This window comes from Lagenorhynchus albirostris, chromosome 9, assembly GCF_949774975.1.
Source record: "Lagenorhynchus albirostris chromosome 9, mLagAlb1.1, whole genome shotgun sequence".
Taxonomy (NCBI): Eukaryota; Metazoa; Chordata; class Mammalia; order Artiodactyla; family Delphinidae; genus Lagenorhynchus; species Lagenorhynchus albirostris.
Genome location: NC_083103.1, coordinates 15,049,058 through 15,071,359, shown reverse-complemented (window position 1 = coordinate 15,071,359; position 22,302 = coordinate 15,049,058). Strand labels below are relative to the sequence as shown.

The 22,302-nt window shown below is 55.5% G+C and overlaps 1 protein-coding gene across 4 annotated transcripts in view; it reads left to right on the top strand.

Annotated features, from left to right (window-relative positions):
* Positions 1 to 21,301, top strand: part of TSPAN18 (tetraspanin 18) — a 182,893-nt gene extending 161,592 nt beyond the window's left edge. For all 4 annotated transcript variants that reach the window (XM_060159346.1, XM_060159345.1, XM_060159348.1 and 1 more), the window contains 7 exons: positions 472 to 544; positions 2,895 to 3,089; positions 8,816 to 8,890; positions 10,040 to 10,138; positions 10,674 to 10,856; positions 18,519 to 18,602; positions 20,584 to 21,301. In XM_060159346.1, the coding sequence (XP_060015329.1) occupies positions 482 to 544; positions 2,895 to 3,089; positions 8,816 to 8,890; positions 10,040 to 10,138; positions 10,674 to 10,856; positions 18,519 to 18,602; positions 20,584 to 20,631 (747 nt within the window). In that variant the 5' untranslated portion in view covers positions 472 to 481 and the 3' untranslated portion in view covers positions 20,632 to 21,301. The remainder of the gene's footprint in view (positions 1 to 471; positions 545 to 2,894; positions 3,090 to 8,815; positions 8,891 to 10,039; positions 10,139 to 10,673; positions 10,857 to 18,518; positions 18,603 to 20,583) is intronic.
* Positions 21,302 to 22,302: the final 1,001 nt, after the last annotated feature.

Below are 22,302 nucleotides of genomic sequence, written 5' to 3'. Positions count from 1 at the left end.
CTACCAAATAGGAGGCTCGTGTCTGCAATCAAGTAACATCATGACATCACACCTCTGAGCACCTGCCACACTGAGTACCTGCTAAGCATATTTCTGCGTTACTTCAGTTAATCCTCCCAACACTGCTGGGGAGGAAGCTTCTGTTTTTAATCTCCATTTTCAAGTTGGAGAGAGCAACAATCAGAGAGGTGGAGTAATTTGCCCAAGACCACACAGCAAATGAACGGTAGAGACAGGGCTTGAACCCGGGCAGGCTAGCTCTCGAGTTCTCACTCCTAACTCTGGCCTCACAGGGCGAAGCACTGGCCCTGTGATAAGGAGGTTGTTATCAGCTGCCCTCTTCCCCCATCGGCTATGAGGGCAGGCTGGCCACTAGGACACCCCAAGGAGGAGGAGAGGAGGGAGGGGCAGGAGATCTTTTCAGATGGGGTCCCCCAGTGGGAAGGCTGAGAGGGCCTTGCTGTTTTGTAGGGGGAGCACCATGGAAGGCGACTGTCTGAGCTGCATGAAGTATCTGATGTTTGTGTTCAATTTCTTCATATTTGTAAGTATTCCTGGAACATTCCTGGGGTCTCCCCAGGCCTCTGCGGGGTGGGCAGGACTGACTGCGGCTTGAAAGTCACATGGGGCTGAGTCCCAGGAACAGGAACAGGGGCCAGTGCTAGAAGCAGCTCTACCTGCCCAGCTGGGGGCTCACGGCGGGGAGGCCCCCAGCAGCGCCCACCCCATTCCTAGCGCCCACCATCACAGGAGAGATGTTTTGCACAGCCCCTGGGGTGATGCTTCAGCGACTCTGAAAAAGAAAAGATAGGGGCCTCAGTCCTGGCTACTATCTTGAAATCTGACCCCTGGTAGGGAGTTGCGGGGGGTGGATGGGGGTGATCAGAGGGCAGCAGGGAGCCCCACCCAGCCCTGACCCCCCAAAGCAGTTATGCACAGCAGAGCTGGATGGGCGGAGCTGACAGAGCCACCTGATGAAATCTGAAACCTCTCTGGGACCAAGAGACCTGGGTTCAAAGCCCAGCTCTGCATCTCTCCAGCTGTGATCCGAAACACATTTCACCCCTCTGAACCTCAGTATCTTCATCCTTTAATCTCCTCCCTCAACAGGTTTTTTGCAAATGAAGCAAGATTAGTTTAGGAAGTGCCTGGAATGTGTCAGCTCCATCCCCATCCAACCTATGGATTCTACGTGTGAAAGAACAGAGGCCCTGGGGGCTCAGGTGGCCAGCCCAGCGCCCTGTAGCACAGCCCACCTGCTCTGCTCAGACCCATGGCCTCTCCCACGAGCAGAGCCACGCTCATCGTGTGACCCCACCTCAACCTTTGACCTTAGTGCAGCCAAGACCTCGATGAGTAAACATCTACTGATGTCCCCCAGGGCAGGGTCACTAGGAAAGAGAGGCCTCTTCTGGTCAAGACTGACTCTTGTCGGTCTGTCTGTCACCATCTATTTTTTGCACATTTCAGCAACTCTCCTGGATTCCCTCCCCTGCCCCTAATCCTGAAGAGCAGGGAGCCCCACAGACTTGAATTCTAGACCCAACTTCCAAGCTGGGTGGCCCTGGGCAGCCCCAGTGTCCCTAGGTGAAATGGAGCTGAGTCATCCTGGGCCGCCCAGTTCATGCCTGAGCCCCGCCCTTGAAGCAGAACTCAGCACACAATTATTAAACCCCCAAACCTCCAACAGCTATGAGGAGGTTTCCCTGGAGGTTTGTGGGGAGACCAAGGAGAAAGGCGTTGTGCAGCAGACGGCGAAACTGTAGATTCTGTCGTTCGCTGTCCCGGGGTCCCTCAGGCCTCTCTGCCTCCCCCGTCCCACCACCGCACCTGAAAATATCACCTCTTGCCCCAAACCATCCAGCTCTTCCCCCAGCTTACAGACCCCCCAGCCAAGCCAAAACTCAGCAGGTTTCTGTCATTCCTCAGGTCGTCCCATGACACGGGGATTTCAAACACTTCCCAGCCTTTAAAATCTGATGATGCCAAAGGGTTTCTCCTGCAGCAGGTCTGTTTCCAATACTGGTCTGTGCCCAAGACCAATGGAACGGATGTTTATTGAACCCTGCTAGGCACCTTCACCTCCGTTCTGTCCCTTCTTCTTATTCGGGGCCGCCCTGGGAGGTGGGAAACAGTATCTTCTTTTAACCATGGGGAAGCCAAGGTTCAGAGAGGTTAAGCCACTTACCCAAGGTCACACAGCTAATAAGTGCTACAGCCCTTTCTCTGGACTAAGCTGCCTCTCTCCAAAGATAAGTAGGTCATGGAGACGAGGGCCATGGAGATGAAGACATAAAAAGAATGTGATGTGAGAGTGGTGATCCCAACCCAACTGAGAGCTCCTGTTGAGGACAAAGAGGGTGGCTTTTGCCTGTGTTTTCCCAGCATAGGTGTCAGAGCATGTTCATGGATTTGGCGAGGGTCCTTGAGGCTGGAGTCAGGGAGGCCTGGGGTTCAGCCCTGGCTCTGCCGTGAACTTGCTGTGTGACCTTCAGTAAGTTCGTTGGTCCCCTCTGGGGCTCAGTGTGGAATCAGAAGGTTGGACTGAGTGACCTCATTACCCAGCAGCTCTAACATTTAAGGAGAATATAAAAGTGGTGGATAAACTCTACATGACATGGCTCTCAGCAGCCCTAGGTGGGGCGTGGGTCTGAGACTGGATCTGGAGGTTGCGTGACACACCGCAGGTCAGGGTAAGCAGGGAAATGCAGAGCAGAGGAAAACGCTGCCAGCACATTGACTCGAGCAGCAAATGGAGTTTGTGCCCAGTCCACCGGGCACTCAGCGCCTCCGCCCCAGGGCCTCGCTCAGGGAAATGGCGTGTGTGTGTGGAGTGTCTAACCTCCGTGTCTGCCTGTTTCTTCTCCCCTCTCCTGACTGGCCCCGGGGAGCAGCTGGGTGGGGCCTGCCTGCTGGGCATCGGCATCTGGGTCATGGTGGACCCCACCGGCTTCCGGGAGATCGTGGCCGCCAACCCCCTACTCATCACGGGCGCCTACATCCTCTTGGCCATGGGGGGCCTGCTTTTTCTGCTTGGCTTCCTGGGCTGCTGCGGGGCCGTCCGGGAGAACAAGTGTCTGCTGCTGTTGGTGAGTACCCCATCCTCCACCCCACCCATGGGTGCCGCGGGCTGGGTGTTGGGGGCCCTGTGTCCACACTACGGGGGACTCACACTGAGGTCTGAGCCAAGTAGGCCATCCTCCAGGAGCGGGAGGACCACCAGCCCCTCCTACATGCATCTGAGCTTGGACCCGTGCCTGCCGTGTGGGTGAGCTGCTCCCCCGTGGACAGCGGCCTTGGACTCCAGGTCTGAACAGCCAGGCTTCTCCAAGGCAGGGTCAGCTGAGAACGCTGACTCGTGACGCTTTCTACTTGCTTGTAAGACCTCGAATATATAACTCTGTGGTAAGAGAGCTAAGATAGCTATCAGATAAATCATTCAGCTTTCGCATTTCCACTTCTAGAATAGAAATGATATGACTTCTGAAGGGCCTTTATTCATTAAATAAACAGTCCTTGACCCACTATTACGGGCCACATAGGTCACCAGGTGCCATAGATGCATCAGGGGCCGAGTGGCCGTCCCCTCCCTGGTGGACAGGCTGGTGAGAGGCAGGCGAGCCCACGAGGATGAGCTGGGCAGGCCTGGGCTTGTGTGTGCGCTCTGCTCCGTCTCGTAACTAATGATGTGACTCCGGTCTAGTTTCTTAACCTCTCTGAGCTTTAGTGTCTTCTCGTTAAGTGAGGGGCGAACCAGCTCAGCTGTAGGTTGGAGCCGAACAAGACAAGCGGTGGATGTCCTGTTTCTCTGGTCTTCTGGGTTCACATGGGCTGGGGCCCTTTGGGCCTCTGCTTACTGCCCTGGCCTTGGTGATGGGGCTTCCTCTCCTATGAGGTCCTGTGCCCCCGCGGGCTAGGAAAACCGGGTAGAGCGCAGTCCTGCTGGAGGGTAGGTTAAAAACGGCCCAGCTTAGAAGCGTGTGCGTGGAAGGGCCAGCTTGCAGACGCTCCTCATGGGTGAGCAGCTGCGTGGGTCGGGGGTTAAGTGATAGGGAGACATGGGCTGGTCAGTGACGTGGGCTTGCAAGGCGTCTGTCCACTCCTGCCGGTGAGCCAGCGCCAGTGGCTTTGGGAGGCAGAGATCGGGCACAAATGCCTCCTCCCCAGATTAGAACAGACTGTACACTCTCCTTTCATGTCACAGATAGAAAGTGAAATCAGCTGTGATGTGTGTGACTCAGGCACCCTGGGTCCCCCTGGCCTTGGGCAGCAGGGTAAGCAATGGAAACTTGCCTTCTGGAGAGAAACAAAGAAACCCGAGGGCGCCCCCTGGTGGAGAGCTCTGTAGAGTGTCCGACGGTGCAGGGAAAAGTCTGGGCTTGGGGAGCTGGGGACTTTGAAAGGAGCTGAGTATGGGTCCCAGGACACACCAGAGCTCCCTTCCTACATCACTCCTCTGCCCACCCTGCATCTCAGCCCCCAGGGCTCATCCAACGTTAATGGGCTCATTCCTGAAGCCAAGACAGGAAGCCGGGCTGGGGCTCTGGGCCAGGAGCAGGCTGGAGGCCTCGCACGCCCTCTCGAGCTGAGTGGCTCCCCCAGAGCCTGCCGGCTGGACAACACGTCGCTCTCGCTCTCCGCAGTGCCTAGGGGAGAAGGCTGAGACCCCGGGGTAGGAGGAGGTTTGCCCCAAGCCCCCTGAGAGAGTTAAGCCCTGGCTGTGGCCGGTGTGCCCACCGAACCTTGAAGTCACCCCTTCCCATCCCCTCTTCTGCCTCCTTCCTCCCGTCTCTCTTCAGTCTCATTATGTGTGTTTCTCCCTTTCTTTTCTCGCTCTTTCTCGGCCTCTGTCTTCCTCTTGGTTTCTGTGCCTAATGCCTTTCCTTCCCCTTCTCCTGGACCACTCCCCCTCCCCCGCCCGCCTCTGCCCCCTCTCCCTGCCTCTGTCTTTCTTTACTTCCCCTGCTTCCTTTCCCCCTTCTCCTCTCCTCCCCCCTCTCCCCTTCCCCTCCCCTCCCCTCTCTCTCTCAGAACCCTAACACGCATAACCCTGAGGTCACAGTGCAGGTCAAAGCCAGGGGAGTCTTGGACTCAGGTCTGCTGTCTCAGACCAGGGCTGATCCAGAGGTCCTAACCTGGAATGGACTCAAGTGATCCAAAACTCACCGCAAATTATGTGCAAAATATGCCAGGTTCTCCATGTGTGTGCCTGTACCTAGTGTATGTGTGTGTGGTATGCATGCTTGCGTGTTTCTAGGGCCACCACGGCTTCTGGAAGGTTTTCAGAAAGATTCATGAGAAATAGGAAGATCTGCTTTCTCTTCCAACCTGGACTCGGCTGTGTGGTGGTTCCAGCCGAAGAGGGGCCCCAGGTCTCACCCCTCCCGGCCACTGCATCCTTTTAAGAAGTCTGAGCCGCCTCCTTGCCCTTCAGGGAAGGAGGGAAGACTTATCTTGAGAGAAGCCAAGAGAGAGTGACTTTAGTCACCTCTGGAACTGTGGCTTAAAGGCTTGCAGAGAGAGGAGGCCTGGGGATAGGAGTTAGCTGGGCACCCCTCTGCCTCGCTCTGAGGCTAAACCCCAAGGGGTACCAGTGACCCTTAGCCCTGGAGACAGTGAGTCTAATGTCAGCTAACGATCAACTCTTCTAAAAACACATTTTCCAAACACTCCTGTTGATCAGTTTTACAGCATTTTCACGTACCATGGAGCAATTTCAGCCTATTGGTGAGATTGTGTGGCACCCCTTTTTCCTAGTTGCCTACCTATAACTAGTTTGAGGAATGTTTTTAACCCATTTTTAGAAAGATTCACAGTTTAAAAATATTTTATAACCAAGACCTGCTACACTGGAAAAGAGAACAGCAAAAAGAGATGAGTGTAATTTAAAAGTGATAAGTGAGCTGAATTGTTCATGAAGTAGGTAAATTTGCTAAATATTATCAGAAACGAGAACTAAAAGCTGACATGCTGTAGGCAGATGGCTTAGAAAAGTCTGGAAATGCTCACAAGTAGCAAAAGAGCAGTTTTTAACCCCTTGATTAATTTTCTGAGCCTAAAAGTGTGATAAGTGTAAGTTCAAGAATTACTGGCAAATGTGTCCAGTAAGTTCAGGAATTACTGGCAAATGTGTCCTTAGGCAAATGGAATGAGGTCAGATTAACTCAAGGCAAACAAACCCTGGGAAAGGCCCTGGTTAGGCGAAGCCCCAGGAAGCATCAGCCCTGTGGCCAGGTCCAGGAGGAACGCCTCCAAATAACCAGTAGTAACCCTGTCAAGCAGGAGAAAACTATTTCATGCCGGAGAAGTTAGCAGAAGTGACATTGTTACCGATGTTGGCCCCAAAGCCCTGCACTTTCCTTCAGGTGACTTAAACTCACACACTCATGTTATCCCTCAGTCCCCATGCTTGGGGAGACCTGCTCCAGGCAGGAGCAATGGCCAGGAGATCTGCAGACCCCCTTCCTCTGGGGAGGCCCGCTTTCCCCATCAATGAGTGAGTTACCAGGTTCATTCTATCATTTCATCTCATGAATCTTATGTTTTTCATCTCATGAGTTTCATTTCATGAATCATGAACCTTGGCTCAGTGGAAACTCCATGAGGATGGGGACCACATCTGCCTTATGTGTATTGGTTTACCAGTACCTAGCACAGTACCCGGCACAGCGTAAGTGCTCAATAAACAGCCCTAGAATGAAGGAACAGAGAGGAGGTGGTCTCAGAGGTGTGGGTAAGAACATGGGCTTTGGAGTCAGAAAAACCTTGTTCTAATCCCTGCTCTGCCACTTCCTGGCTGTGTGACCTGGGGTCAGTTACTTAACCTCTCTGAACTTCAGGTTCCACATTGTAAAATGAAGATAATAATACCTCCTTCCCAGACATAGTGTTGTGATCAGAGTTCAGTAAGAAAATATGCATCTTGTTTAACTCTGTTCCTGGCACATATAAGCATTTGATAAATGTGAAAGCAAAAGGATTGGTGTCGATCCCCAAGAGATCCTGCAGGCCATCTGAAAGTCTGAAGATTTGGAGGCTCTTCTGGGTTCCAGGATAACATGGTGTTAGGAGGCTGTGTTCTGGAATCAGAGTTCCTGTGTTTATCCCATCTGAGCCAGCTTGGTCAAGTTCTACCCTCTGAGGGTTCCAGTTTCCCCATCAGTAAAACAGAGGTGTTGTTGATAACAGCAGCTGCTACTCCAGGCTGCCCAGAGGGTTCAATGAAGTCACCCATGTAAGAGCCACAGTGCTTAGGTGTTAAGCACCCCATAGATTGCAGCTATTGTTATTTTCCCGGGGATCGCCCACGCCAGCCCTTGTCTTCAGGAAGGCCATGCTTCCTCTTGGTTCTGAGCCACCATCTGAGCCGTGCTCACATCGTGCCAGCCTCGTGCACAGCGCTGCACCTGCATCATCTCGCTGACACGGTGCTAAGTCCCCTGGAAAGCACACGCAGGCTCCCAGAGTTATGAGCACGTGGAGTTCCCGAGTTCTGTCTCATCCATAGTTTATAACTGTCTGAGCCGAGGCTGATAGGCAGAGACAGCTCAGTCACGTCGCTGGGGTGGAAACCATTTCCGAGGCCGCTCTTTGCCAGCCTGAGGACAGCCAGCAACTCCACCGCAAGGGCAGAGGGTGGGGCGGGGCTCCGTGGAGGCCATGTGAAAGAGAACTGGATGACCGTCTGTCACCAGCCAAATGGAGATGCCAGGAGCCCTGCCAGGGCCCTCCATCACCGTCACAGGGGTAAGAGGCTGCAGAGGTGGGGAACATACCTCTCAGCCCAAGGACGAGCTTGTGGAAGTGGAGGGGGATGGGATGGGCATCGTGGCCAGGGGCAGCCTGCCCGGGGATACAGGTGTCCCTCTGTCACTCTCCTTTCTGGTTAGGAAGCTCTGACTCCCAACCTCAGTCCAAGGTCACCCCACACAGCTGACTACAGCAAGCCTGCCCCTGACCTGCTGGAACCAGAGCCCCAGGGTTCAGAAGAGCCACTTCCAGGACAGCCCTGAACTGTGCTCTTCAGCAGAGAGAGAGAAGGGGTAGCGTGGTGCTCTGAAAGGTGCTGGATTAAGAGGACAGGATGTGGTCTCAAATTTTTGAGCTGCACACCTTTGGAAAGGAAAGTTTTTCTCCTTCTCTGGCTTGTTTCCTCCCCTGTGGAAATGGGGGCTAAACAGAGAAGAGACCGTGGGACAGGTGTCGGGTTCTGATGCCAGCAAGCCTCTATGAGACCAGAGACCATGGGCTTGAACCTAGCGAGACCTCCCCCCCCACCCCCGGCCCCTGTGGGTAAGGAGTGAACAACGCACGCCTTGTGCTGGCTGATCTGTTTAAGCCAGGGGCTCTCCTTGGGTTTGGACATTGAAAAAAACAAAACAATGCCTTTGGCAGGTCTAGGAGATGTTTCATGTCTGCATCCCGGACGGATCATCTCACTCTCCATCCTAAGCTCTCCCCGAAAGCAGTCCTCAGACCAAGGAGTTTGGAGAAACCTCGGGACCTCTATGGGGCAGCTGCTGTCAGCGCTGAAAAGTCAGGGAGGGTATATGACCTGGGGTCTTCCTGGGATGAGGATAAAGTGACTGGAAGAGACAGGATCCAGGAGAGAGACAACCCTGTTGGCTCCAAAGATGGACTGTTGGTGTGTTTATTATGAAAAATGTCTGGCTTACGGCAGTTAAGTTCCTCAGTCTCTCAGAATCAGTACATTGTGTCAATCGTGTGACCTATGGAAGGGTGCCTCGGCAAGCGGTCACCTGCCCCCTTCCCCCCCGCCCTCGGGGCTCACGGGCCTGCCGCCTTCTCTCTGCAGTTCTTCCTGTTCATCCTGATCATCTTCCTGGCGGAACTCTCGGCGGCCATCTTGGCCTTCATCTTCAGGGAGAACGTACGTACTGGGCCCCGTGTGCTCCGGCCCCATTCATGGCCAGCCCCTCCCTCCCCAGAGGGTCTCACAGAGTCAGTGCCCTCTCTCATCCAGTAGTTCCAGCCCAAATCACAACCCACCGGCCCAGCAAGGCCCCACAGCCCAAAGAGAGACCCCAGTGAGCCTCTCTCTGCAAGGGCTTTTCCAGAAGGTCAGGGTCAGAGGGCCCTTAAGGGTCTCGGCTCTTCCCAAGCATCTGGTGCAACCCCGCACCTGGTTCTAGAATCTTCCATTCCACACCTTGCCCAGCTGTGGCCCAGCAGTAGTCATCTGACAGTCTGAGGATAGTCAAAGAGGCTGTCCCTTGGGGCTTCCCTGGTGGCGCAGTGGTTGAGAGTCCCCCTGCCGATGCAGGGGACGCGGGTTCGTGCCCCGGTCCGGGAAGATCCCACATGCCGCGGGGCGGCTGGGCCCGTGAGCCACGGCCGCTGAGCCTGCGCGTCCGGAGCCTGTGCTCCACAACAGGAGGGGCCACAGCAGTGAGAGGCCCGCGTACCGCAAAAAAAAAAAGTCTGTCCCCCCAGCACAGAATGTGTGCCATGCGGGAGAACAGGACAGAGCCCTCTTGGACGAGGCCCTGGCAAGTATGAAATTTGGGCAACTTGCCCCTATAGACCATCTTATCAGAGGCTCCAACCACCCGGGTCCCCGCCCTTCCCTGCAGCAGGGAGCAGGGTCATACCTTTCTCACGGTGGCTTCTTCAGGGCCTGGGACGCAGCGCATCCACTTGGCTCTGTCTGAGGAACAGCTCAGGGCAGCGGGTGGCGGCGGCATGAGGGGGCGAGCGCCCCACTGTGGACCAGACCTCCCTCTGGGAGGAGCTGCAGGGACGGTGGAGGTTCCCAGGTGGCCCTGGCGTCAGGCTTGCCGAGGCCCTTGTGGGTAGACTGCGTTTTCATGTCGGGGATCTGATGATGCAGGGAGGCCACAGGTCCTGGGGTTGGAGGTGAGGGCCTGCCCCAAGTTAGCTGCTTGGGAGGAGGGTCACTGGCACCAGGACGCTGAGGCCTTCCCCCTCCGTCCCCCGGAGCAGGTCACTGGAGAGGCCAGGGAGGGGAGCTGTATCAAGCTGCTGTAGATCTCAGCCTGCCCCCTCCCTCTGCCTCCAGCTCACCCGCGAATTCTTCACCAAGGAGCTCACCAAGCACTACCAGGGCAACAACGACACAGACGTCTTCTCTGCCACCTGGAACTCGGTCATGATCACAGTGAGTGGCCCCAGGGATGCTGGGAGCATTCAGAGCCCTGATGCCCAGTGCAGCCAGTGTCTGGCCTCCAGAGCCCGCCTTGTTCACGGGTCTGCACAGACATCAGTAATCAATCAGGCACTGATCCACCCAGCCCGGACCGGGCCTCAGAACCCTCATTCGCACAGCTGACAGCCGCTGCCCATGCCTCACAGTCCAGACTCGGGAGGAAACCTGTTTGCTCTCCCTGTCTTGAGTCCTCGAGCCATTGTAACGGTCATCGATGATAGTAATCATAGCAACTATTTATTGAGTGCTAAGTGCCGGTGAGGTAGGAATGGTTACCACCACCCTCACTTTACAGATGAGGACGCTGGAGGCTCAGAGAAGCTGAGTGACTTTCCCACGGTTGCACAGGAGGAGCAGCCAACCCACACCTGGGTTTGACTCTGCTCCCACCCGCTGCTTCACGGTGGCCTTTGAAGTGACTGTGTGTCTCTGCACCCTCATACCTGGGTCCAGCTCCCATCCCCCCTTCTCTTTGCTCTCCTCCTAGTTTGGTTGCTGTGGGGTCAACGGGCCTGAAGACTTTAAGTTTGCATCAGTTTTCCGACTCCTGACTTTGGACAGTGACGAGGTGCCGGAGGCCTGCTGCCGGAGAGAACCCCAGAGTCGGGACGGGGTCCTGCTGAGCAGGGAGGAATGCCTCCTGGGAAAGGACCTGTTCCTGAACAAGCAGGTACCAAGCCCCGCTCCCCCAGGCAGGGGAAGTCTGTCCATCGGGGCTTGGGTGGCCAGAGCTGGGTGGATGATAGTTTGGGCCCTGAAGGTCTGAAGGCACTGAGGGAATCCCATGGAAATGTTGGCTGTGATATGGGACTCCTGAACGGGGGCTGAGGAAGGCTCCATGCGTGCTCCTGAGATCCAACCAAAAGGGGGAAAGGATGAGAATGTCAGACAGTCCATCAATGGCCGTGAGCATTCAGAACCCTGATGCCCGGTGCAGCCAGTGTCTGACCTCCAGAGCCCGCCTTGTTCGCATGTCTGCACAGACATCAGTAATCAATCAGGCACTGATTGAGGAGTGGGCCTTTTGGCTGGGGTTCAGGGGTGACTAGGAGTTTTCCAGTGTTCCAGGTAGAACACTCCCTGAGCTTCTGGTAATGCAGGTGTCAGGAGCCAGAAACAGAATGACACAGTGGGGGCCCCTCCTCTGCTGTGCATTTTATTTGGAGGGAAGCTCACCTTTGCCATGTGGGAGCACCTCCGGATCCCACGGGAGCAGGGTTTCCCTGACCTTCGTCTCCAGAGTCTGGGAAGCTCCTAGACTTCTTGGCTTCTTTTACAACCCAAGGACTTCATCTCGGTCTCAGAAGAAGCCCTTTCCCTTCCTTGTGCGCCACCTCTGGGGGCTGCAAGGGCACCTGCTTTGCCCCCTCTGTGAGGCAGACAGTGCCCTAGACCTTGATCCCCTTCCCACTGACCAGTCCCCATACGCCTCAGGGGTGTGTGTGAGACCAGGCTAGGCAGAGCAGTGGGGGGAGAATGAGGGTGACCTGAGCCCCACACCTCTCGCTTGGTTCGGCCTTTGATGAGGCTCTCATGGCAGAGTGCCAGGTGCAGGGGACACAGCAGGGGACAGCAGACAAGACCCCTGCTCCTGCCGGGCTTACAGTCTGGTTAGAGGAAGCAGACGATAAGCGAGCAGCCAACACATAGCAAGTCATGATTTCACATGAAATGATAATTTTACTCTAAAAAAAATAAAACTGGATGATGGGCTAGAAGGGACTGGGGTGGGACGGGGGCGAGGCTCAAGCCTGGCCTCTTAGAGTCCCGGGGGGCGGAGGGGGTGGGAGCTGGGCTGCGGCCTGACCCCGACTGTCTGATGAGACTCTTTCCAGCCTCAGCTTCGCCTCATGAACTCAGCACCCTCCTCCCCTGCACCTGCTCATGTCATGTCCAAGGACCCATCAGGCCCCAAAGCCACATTCCTCTACCCCTTATGGTCCGGCCTCCCTGCACTGGGGGAAAGAGACCTAAATAAAGAAACAAAGGTCCTGGAGTCAGGCTGCTGTGAGCTGGGGGCAGGGGCAGCGCCCCAGGAGTTAGGTCTCAGCCGTGAGGAGAGGCTGCAGGGCGTGGGGGGATGTTTCAGGCTGTGATGTCAGGCAGACCTGGGCTGTGAGCAGCTGTGTCACCTTGGCCAAGGCACACGCTCCGGACCTCAGATTCCCGACACAGTGGCAGAGACTGCTGGCTGCCACGCTCGGTTCATTTTTCCTCCTTGGAAAGAGGAGGTTTAGAGACCCCATGACCACCAGGTAAAGCCCCCCTTTCCAGCCGCCCTTGCAGCTAAGCCACATGACCCAGTTCAGGCTGAAGGGAGGTGAGCAGAGGTGATCTGTGCCATGGAGTCATGTCCTTAAGAGGAAGCACGGTGCCTGCCCCTCCTTCTCCCCCCCGCCCCACCCCTGGCTGGTGGTGACAGCCATCTTGGTGACAGCCATGGTGACAGCCACCTCAAACCTTGCAGAGGAGGGTGGCCCCCTAGAATGTCAGAGCATCAAGGCGCCTGGGACACTGACAGCTCCATGGAGCAGAGCAGCCAGCACAGCTGGGGGCTGATAAAGACAAACAAACTTCTACCGTTAGGACTGCCTGCTGCCCACTGCCGAGCTTCTATCCTAAGGCCCCTGTGAATTGTTCAGGAAGGCTTCCCGTGGGCCCTGTTCTGTTAGGGCTCCATCCTGACATGCTTCCCATTTCTGGATTCATCCGCCATTATGATGCCTCCTTCCGTCTCCTGGGTATGGCTTTGAAATTGAAGTTCATCAGAGAGGTCCCTGTGCGGCTACATTAGTTCTTTACGATGACTCTTCCCCTGTTTCTCACGAGGATTCCCAGAGATTGACTCCTGGGATTCCTTTTCTGAGACACTAGCATCCCTCCTGAGCATTCTTCCCTTTTAAAAGCCTCTGCGGAGGGACTATTTCTATTTGATTTTTCTCCAGAGCCCACTTCCCTGAAGCCCAGGATGCATTTCTGAATTTGCCTCACATCCTCATCACAGTTCTGAGTCAGTGCACAACATGTTTGATTCCAAGTAACTGAAAATCTAAACTAAAAGGGTTGAAGCAAATGGCAAGAATCCTGGAAGACAGTGTCTCCTCCTGTTTATCAGTGGCTCCATCATGTCAATCAAGGCCTAGTCTCTGTGATCCTTGTGGCCTTTCTTTGTGCTTAGTACTTCATGGTGGCAAAACGGCTGCCACGGCTCCAGACATCCCACCCATGTTGAAGACAGGAAGAAGGTGGCACCAGCTTCTTTCCCAGAAACTCCCATCAGACTTCTGCTTCGGTCTCACTGGCCAGGACTCAGTCATATGGCTGCCAGGAGCTAAGGCAGTGTGCACTCATCTATGGGTGTTGAGTTAGTCCACCAGCCCTGTTTATCACTGAGTGCCAATGAAGAGAAATAAGGAAATCCCCAAAGGTGATCCATGATGAATAACTGGGCTCCTCCATTGGTATGAATTGAATCCACCATGGCAGCTTCTCCTGCTCATTCCTCAGCCTTCCCTGGGTCAAAATAGTCACCCAGGCAAGTCAAGAATGTATTCCCCTGCTGGAAAAAAAAAATATCAGGGAGTGTGCCAGGAGATGGTGATCTTGCTAGACCTTGACTCCAGGCCAGTATGGTGACCACCAAGAGGAAAGCATCCATTTTTCCCCCTTGTCAGGGTGGTCTTAAGTGTTCTCTCCCCACAGCATCGCTGTTTCTCTGCTTTAACCTCAGTGCTCCCCACCCGCTTCCTGGTGGGTTGTGACTACGGGTGCTGCTGTGTCTCCTTTAGACATAAAGTACTACACTCTCATCCTCCTGACGAGGGAAGAGCACTCCAGCCAGAGAGTGAGCGCACCCTGTTCAAAGGCCCTGGGGTAGGAGGGAGCATGGTGTGTTCCAGGGACCAAGAGAAGGCCAGTATGGCTGGAGCACAGTGAATGAGGCAAGACTAGCTCAAAGCGAGGGTGTCAGCAAGGGCCAGACCATGCAGTGCTGACGGGCCCATGGCAAAGACGCTAGAAGAGCAAAGAAGCCCACGTCGAGTTCTACGTGGGGTTGTGGCCATGTTGGCACCCTGGCTGCTCAGAGACCAGGGGTTAGAGGTGGACCTGAGTGAACAGGATGGATTTTTACACTGGTCCCAGTGAGAAGCAATGCTGGGTTAGACCGGGATGGTGGCAGTGGAGACGCAGAGAGGTGTACGGATCTGAGAAATGAATCAGGAGGTGACATGGTGGTAGGCCGACTTTGGGGAAGGCAGGATGAGGCAGTGATGAGGGGGACTCCACAGGTCCTGGTTTGGGGGAAGATCTCAGATCTGGTCTGAGGCAAGCTGAGTGTGAGGTGCCTTTGGGGCCTCCAAGCAGTGGTAGCCAGCGGACAGTTGGACTTAGAGGGCTGGGGGGAAGGTCCATGCTGGACGTATAAATGTGGGTGGCCTTCGTGCCGGCACCTCTGGCCTAGCTGCCCTCTGTCAGATTAGGTTGGGGGGGGGCGACTGGTCAGGAGCCAGGGGTGGGAGGATGTTCTATCTCTGCAGAGACGGAGGATGGGTGCTGGCAACAGCGGCACAGCTAGGGGACTCACAGTCTGTGTTGGTAGCCTGGGGAGAGATGGTCCCCTGCAGCGTCTCGCTGGGCAGGGTCAGGATAAGGGGTGGGCATCCATCCTGAGGGTGAGGAAGAGGTGATACCCCGGGATGTAGGCAGCTCCGGGCCCTGAGCCAGGGACCCCGCCTGGGTGAGCGAGAACTGAGGCTTCCTGATGCAGCTCCCGGGAGCTTGGAGTTCCCGCAGTGTAAATACGCTTCGCTGCCTCCTTGGGTGTGACCTTGAGCACGTAGTCAGCTGCTCCCTCCCTTCTTTCCTCTTCCCTGAGGGGCTGGAACAAGCACACGAGGGCACAGCAGAGCTCCGGCCATGGCGGACACTCCCTGAGTGTTGGCGGCGTCTTCCGTTCACCCCCTGCCCTCACTGCTCCCTCCGAGGGCGTCTCAATACCAGGGCCTCCATCAGCCAACTGGTCTGCTCGATTCAGCCCGGGGACCCAAAGGGTCTTTGGTGCCACAGCCCAACAGAAGGCAGATGAGCAGTTAAGGCCCAGGTACCTCATCCACAGCAGATGAGGGGTGCAGGGACATCTTCCCTCTGGGGACAACTCCCACCCACCGGCCCGGGTGAGGCACATAAAATCAACTTCAAGTTCAGGAAGCGATTCACTGCTCCTCCTGTCGCCTTGTAGTATAGGGGTGTGTGTGTGTGTGTGTGTGTGTCTCGTGCACGGATCCCCAGGGCGTGTGTGTGTGTGTATGTGTGTGTGTGTGTGCATGTGCATCTCGTGCACGGATCCCCAGGGCATGTGTTTGTGTGTGTGTGTGTCTTGTGCACAGATCCCCAGGGCGTGTGTGTGTGTGTATGTGTATGTGTGTGTGTGTGTGTGTCTCGTTCATGGATCCCCAGGGCATGTGTGTATGTGTGTGTGTGTCTTGTACACGGATCCCCAGGGTGTGTGTATGTGTGTGTGTGTGTGTGTGTGTGTGTGTCTCGTGCACGGATCCCCAGGGCCATAGAGGGTAAACCCACACACCCAACTCTGCACTCAGACATTTCCCACCACCCAGGGGCACAGAGAGAGACAGCACGGTCCTAACGGGACCGAGGGCTGGCTCCCTGCCAACCCTGTTCAACGTGCTTTGTCTGCAGCGTCTCATTTTATCCTCACACAATCCTATGAAGTAGTTAGCCTACATAGCCCCAGTTTCTGGATGGGGCAAGTGAGCCTAGAAAAAGTAAGTACAGGACCACCCCAGAGATACTGCGGGTTCCATTCCAGACCACCGTGATAAAGAGAGGGACACGAATTTTTTGGTTTCCCAGTGCCTATAAAAGTTATGTTTACACTACACTTTATTAAGTGTGAAATAGCCTTCTGTCTAAAAAGACAGTTTGCGTACCGTAATTTTAAAATGCTTTATTGCTAAAAAAATAATGCTCACCATCATCTGAGCCATCAGTGAGAGGTAGTAGTAACGTCAAAGATCACTGATCACAGATTCCTGTAACACATCTAATAATAATGAAAAAGTTTGAAATACTGCGAGAATTACCAAAAGGTGACACAGACACACGAAGTGAGCAAATGCTGTTGGAAAAATGGCGCCAACAACGTGCTTAACGCAGGGTTGCCACAAGCCTTCAATTTCTAAAAAAACACGATATCCATGAAATGCAGTAAAACGAGGGACGCCTATCAGTTTGCCCAGTAAGCAAGCGGCTGGTATAACCACCACTTCTCCCCGGGTCATTGGTGCTTCTCGTCTGGAAGGCCCCCAGACTGCACGACAAAGCCAGTGTCGGGGTAGAGGGGTGGTGTGCAGCAGTGGGTGATGTCATCGGCCCCGGGAGGCAGGTGGCAGCCAGAGGGGATGACGGGAGGCCGGAAGCATCCCTCCCAGGCTCCTCCCTGTCTCCCTTCCCTTCCCTCCAGAGCAGGCCAGCTTTCTGCTGCCATGGCTCTACGTGTTGGGGTTCTGATGCTTTAAAAAGAGTTAAACAGACCAAGGGGGTTGGCAGTTTGAGTTCTGCCCTGATACGGCTCTGCAGGCGGATCCAGGATGGCCCTGGCCTGGCCAGGTGGATGGGGCTTCCCTGCCAGCTCTGAAGTTGCCTCCAGCCACTCTGGGCTCCTGACCAGCTGGCCTGTGGGAGGGCGCCCTTAGGGCTCCGATCACACAGCCCTTAGCTGGGCTCCCAGTGGCACTGCTGAGACAAGGCCCGAGTTCAGCTAAGACCTTCTTTCCTTGCTCTCCTTGCCGGGACTGTGGTATCTCAAAGCCCGGCGTGGCAAAGGCATTAGAAATCACCTGGGGCATCTGCTCACGACGTAGGTTCCTGGGCTCCACACCAGACCCCCTGATCCAGAGTCTTGGGGTGAGGCCTTGGCATCTGCATTGTTAACCACCTCCCAGATGATTCTGACACACTGTCAGCCCCAAGAGCACTGTGGATCCAGGACATCGTGCTGGAGGGGTCTGTTTATCTGAGTACATCCTATTTGCTGCTGAGTGTTCAAAGGGGGGCCTGTGGGAGCCTTCCCTGCCCAGCCCCCATCAGCCTCCAGCAGGAGGGTCTCATGCTCTCCACCTGGCCACTCTGCCCAGATCACGTCCTGCCATCCACCTGCCTGGGCACAACCTCATGGGGCGTCATTTCCACTTCCGGCCAATGAGGCGGGGCTTCTGGGTGATTGACAATGGGCGTGAACACCCAAGAATCACCCAAGAATCTCAACAGAGCTCAGAAACAGCCAGAGTCACCCAGCAGGGACCAGGCATGATCCCCACCCACACCCGGGGGCTCTTCCCCTTGCAGGTCCTCTGGCTGGGCCCAAAGAATATACAACTTCTCATAAATGAAAGAAAATTCTCCCCCTTTAAAAATACATTTCATTCAAGGCAACTACCGTGCATCAGTCTCTGGTCAGCACGGTGCCGGGGGAAGGAGCATGGACACGAAGATGACCAAGATGTGAGGCACCCAGGGTCGGATGGGGCTGAGGTCACGTGCTGGCAGCTCCTGGCTTTGCTCGCATGCCATCCCTCTCTTTCTTTCTGTCTTACTGGGTCCATCTCTGTCTCAGTCTGTACATCCTGAGGACTGCTTGAGAAAGCAGTAATAGCACAGGAATTCAATCCGTTTAGAAGGGGCCCTGTGAGAGCTGGGCTGGTCCTGGAAGGCTGCCTGGAGGAGGTGAGATATGTGCTGGGTCTTGAAGAATGGGCTGTGTTTCCTTAGGGCAGAGGCTACAAACCAAAATCCAGCTGCCAGGCTGGTAATGGGAAGGAGTAGAGAGGGTGGGTGTGGGACAATAGGGGATGGTGGTGACTGTGATTCCCCAGGGAGCACCTGTCCCCAGGTACTGCCACATAGAAAGAAATGATGGCTCACCTCGCTGGATCTTCTGATTTTATGAGAGAAGCAAGGAGCCCAGATATTTATGGGAAATTTCCCAATATTCCAACCAAAAAAGAAGAATGGGTCTGTGGCTGATTCGGCGGCAGGCAGGCTGGCAGTTTTCAGCCCCGCCTTAGGGGCTGGAGGGCCAGGAGGGTCTCTGGTGCATTGCTGCTGAGTGGCTGAGCTTATGGGCCTCCTGCCTCCCCCGCTCCTCCCCTCTAAACTGTCCCAGCAGCGGTGTGACAGGGTCGGCCTGCTGCTGCCTGAGCTTTGGGGCCACATGCCAGTTCCCAGGCTTCACACCCCTGTCCTGAGGCTGGCCCTTGACCTCTGTCCCTCCTTCCTGGCTATGGCTTTACCTCTGGTCCTTCCCTCCCAGGGCTGTTACACGGTGATCCTCAACGCCTTCGAAACTTACGTGTACCTGGCCGGAGCCCTCGCCATAGGGGTGCTGGCCATCGAGGTAAGTAAAGGCCCCCGCTTCTGTGGCTCCTCAGAAGCAGGAAAGACACCTACACAGGGTCTCAGGCAGATCCCCCATGGCCTGCACCCCCAGCCTGCCTCCATCTCCAGGTCCTTAACCCAGGACCCAGTGGGTCCCCACTGCAGGGACGATGGGCAGGTAAGCCCAGCCGTGCCTGTCTGCTGCCTGCGAGTCACCCTGGGACTCTGGACACATCTGAGCGAGTCTGCGGGCGGTGGGCATGGACAGGCCCTGAGAGTCGCTGCCCTCACCCCTACCCACGGTCCAGAGTGAACTCTGACTGAAGGATCAACGCAGCTGATTTCAGGGAGGGGCTACAGCCTGTGCTTCTAGATCAGGCCCATTCTCTGTGGGGTGTTCAGGGCCTGCGGGGCCTTGAGGACCTCACAAGCGCACGTTGAGCCCCAGAGATGAAGACAGAAGGGCCCTGAGCCCCCTCAAACGGAAGGCAGCCGCAGACTCTTGGAGCCACCACTAGGTGGCGCTTTGGCCAAAGGGCAGAGCTGCCCCCTTCCCTTCCTTCCACCACCCTCTCCCGGATCTCAAACCCGCTGCCCTGGGAGGTTGGACAGAGGGCTTTGCCCAAGCCCGCCCATCTCAAGAAAGGGGCTGCCAGTCTTCGGCCAGCCAGGAAATGAAGTCAGACCACCCTATCCTCAGCCTTCCCCCTACCACCTGGCACCATAAACATGGCCTTGCTTAGCTTCTTACTGTGTCCTACAGCCCTGCTTAGAGCAGTTTTGTGGAGACTACTGAGGATGGGGAGAGGGAGGGGTCATTCATTCATTCGTTCGTCAAGCAAAGATTGAGCCCCTACTGTATGCCAACGCTGTTCTAGGTGAACAAGTCCTCTCCTAGGAGGAAACAATGAACAAGAAACACAAATCAGTACCAGACACCCCGGGAAAACGCAGGCGTGGGTCCCCTGCAGGAAGAACATGGGCTTCTAGAGTTCACCTTCCAGCTCTGCCTCGCCCCACGCACAGGATGCCCGAGCCACAGTTTCCTTATCTGCAACATGGTGCTAGAAGCCTGCTCCTAGGGCACGGTGGGGCTTGCGGGTGCCGGGGACTACGTGCCTGGCGTGTAATAGGGGCTCGCTAAGCAATGCCTGTGTTCCTGACCTACTGCCCTCACACCCAGCCCGCAAGCCCAGCTGTGGCCTCTGTGCCAGGCAGAATGATTCGGGGACCTTTTGCAAGAGCTCTGGTACAGGGGCATCAGCCAGTCTGAAGAAATGGGCATCTCTGAGTCAGGGTCTCTACACACCCCACTACCCCAGGGCCCTTAGACAGTTGTTCAGTGATTGTGCTCCTAGCTTGGAGAAGGGCTGCATCTTCCTTGTCTATTAGTAACAATCCTGGTAACTTCTAATTAAGCATCTACTATATAACAGGCCTCATTACATCGTTAATTGCCTTAGACTTCAATCTCACCTCCTTCCTGTGAGTTGGAAGGAGGCGAGTGCAGGGGCTAGGAGCATGGTCTCTGGAGTCAGAATACCTAGACTCCAATCCTGGATCCTCCATTTGTAGCTGTGTGACCTTAGGTGGGTTACCTGACCTCCCTGTGTCTCACTTCCTGGTCTGTGAAAATGCTTCTGAGACAGCACTTAGAACCGTGCCTGGCACATGGTAGACTCTTGATACATACTCAGGCCCAGAGAAGGGAACTGAGTATTGGCCCAAGTTTGCTGCTGGCAAATAAGGGAGCTGGATTTGAACCCATGTCCAAGGCCCCCTTCTTTTCATGACTACACGGCATGAAGGGGACCATTGACTGGCAAGAGGGGCTTGCCCCCAGGGCAGTGTCAGGAGTACCAGCAGCAGGAGTGTTCTAAGAGTGACGGGGGACCCCCCCTTCCTGTCCCAGAGCAGACAGCCCCTTCTCGTTGGGGAGGGTCAGCCCCCTGGAGGGCTGCAAGCCCAGCCTGACAAGCAAACTCCTACTTTCTTTGCAGCTTTTTGCCATGGTCTTTGCCATGTGCCTCTTCCGGGGCATCCAGTAGAGGGTGTGGCCTGAAGATTGAAGACTCACCCCACCCACCACTGCCCAGCACCCAATGCCCTCCCTTCCCCCTCCCCCCTGCCCTCTTGGCCCCGGGGGAGGACGTGAGGCCATGATGAGTGGCTAGGAAATGGGGCAGAGGAAAATAGCTATTTTTTTAACAAAAAAATGAAGGCAAGAATATGGACTGATGTCGCCCATCTGGACTCCGGAACGGGCGCCATGGGGTTCTCCGCGGGGGCCCGGGCACCTGAACCCAAGATGCAGCCTGCAGTAGAGACCAAAGCAACACCAGGGCCAGGCCCCCTCCTTGGTGCACCCAGATCTGGCAGCCCGGGACCTGCGCCCTCAACTCACAGCTTCAGGATCTGGTGCCAAGGAAGTAAAAGGATTTAGGCAAGAAGGAGGCAAAAGAAAATTGTGGAGAAGTTGGCAAAGCCCAGGGGCGCCGAGGAGATCTGGTCACCATGTCCTTGAGGACTTGGAACCTACGTGGAGTCCCCGGTCCTCCAAGGATGGAGTTGTCCCTGCCTCAGGCTGGGGCCAAGAGTGGGCTGCAGATGCTGGATCCAAGGATGGCCCAGCCGGTAGGGTTCGTGCTTCCCCATCTGTTGGAGCAAATAATCTGGAAAGCCCAGAGAGGAGCAGTTTCTCATCCACAGTCACACAGCACGTGCGTGACAGTTCTGAACAAGAACCCCGCCATCCCCAGGGTGCCTGTCACTCCTTCCAAGGCTCTGTTGGTCCCAGCAGACCTACTGCTCACACCCCTCCCTGGCCTCTGCATCCTGGTTTCCCCAGAAGAGAGCGGGCAAGCTGGTCAGGAATTGTTTCTTCCCGCCTCCACAGCTAAGAAAATTCTGGACTCTGCCCTCCCTGCTCTCCCTGACACCTCCCCACACTTTTCTCTAAGTCCCAGGAACACACACACATGCACACACACCACAGCCCCTTTTCCACACTGCCCTCCTTCCCTCCACCAACTCCACCAATTCCCTGGCCCCCAGGGCTGGAAGGAACCCCCAAGATCATCTGGTTCTCCTCTCCTCACTCAGAACTGCCACTCGGATGTCTTCCACAAGATCCCTGCCAAGACTTCTCCACCTTCTTCTTGCACACCTCCAAGGACGGGGAGCTTACTACCTCCCAAGACAGGCTTCTCTTTGGACTGCTCTGACTTTAACATCAGCTCAATACACGGAAGAGGTTCCTGCTTTTCTGTGGTTCTGTCCATGGCATCCCACTTGCTCTCCTTCCCGAAGCGATAAGGCCACACGTTGTCCCCCCGAGCCCCGTTATTTCCAGGCTAAGGAACCCCAGGGCACCTCATCATTTCCGCTGTGACACGGTTTTCCTGTCCCTTCGCTGTCCATAGCACATTTCTGAGTGTTTCCTCCAGGATCTGGCAGGGAGAGGTTTCCCCACAGACTTACTCACACCCACACAGCACCCACAAATCAGCCCCTCCTGTGCAGGTCTCAAATTCTGGACCAGTGTTAGCAACTCTATTGCAAGATGCCTCGACCCTGATCAATCAGGAGTGGCTGCCAGAGGCTGTGTGGAGAATTGGAGGCTTGGTCTGGGCTCAGCGGGGGAGGACAGTGTAACCTTGATTAGTGGTGTCTGCCAAACAACTCAAGCTCGTTGAGGGATGGGTGTGGAAGGGACAGTA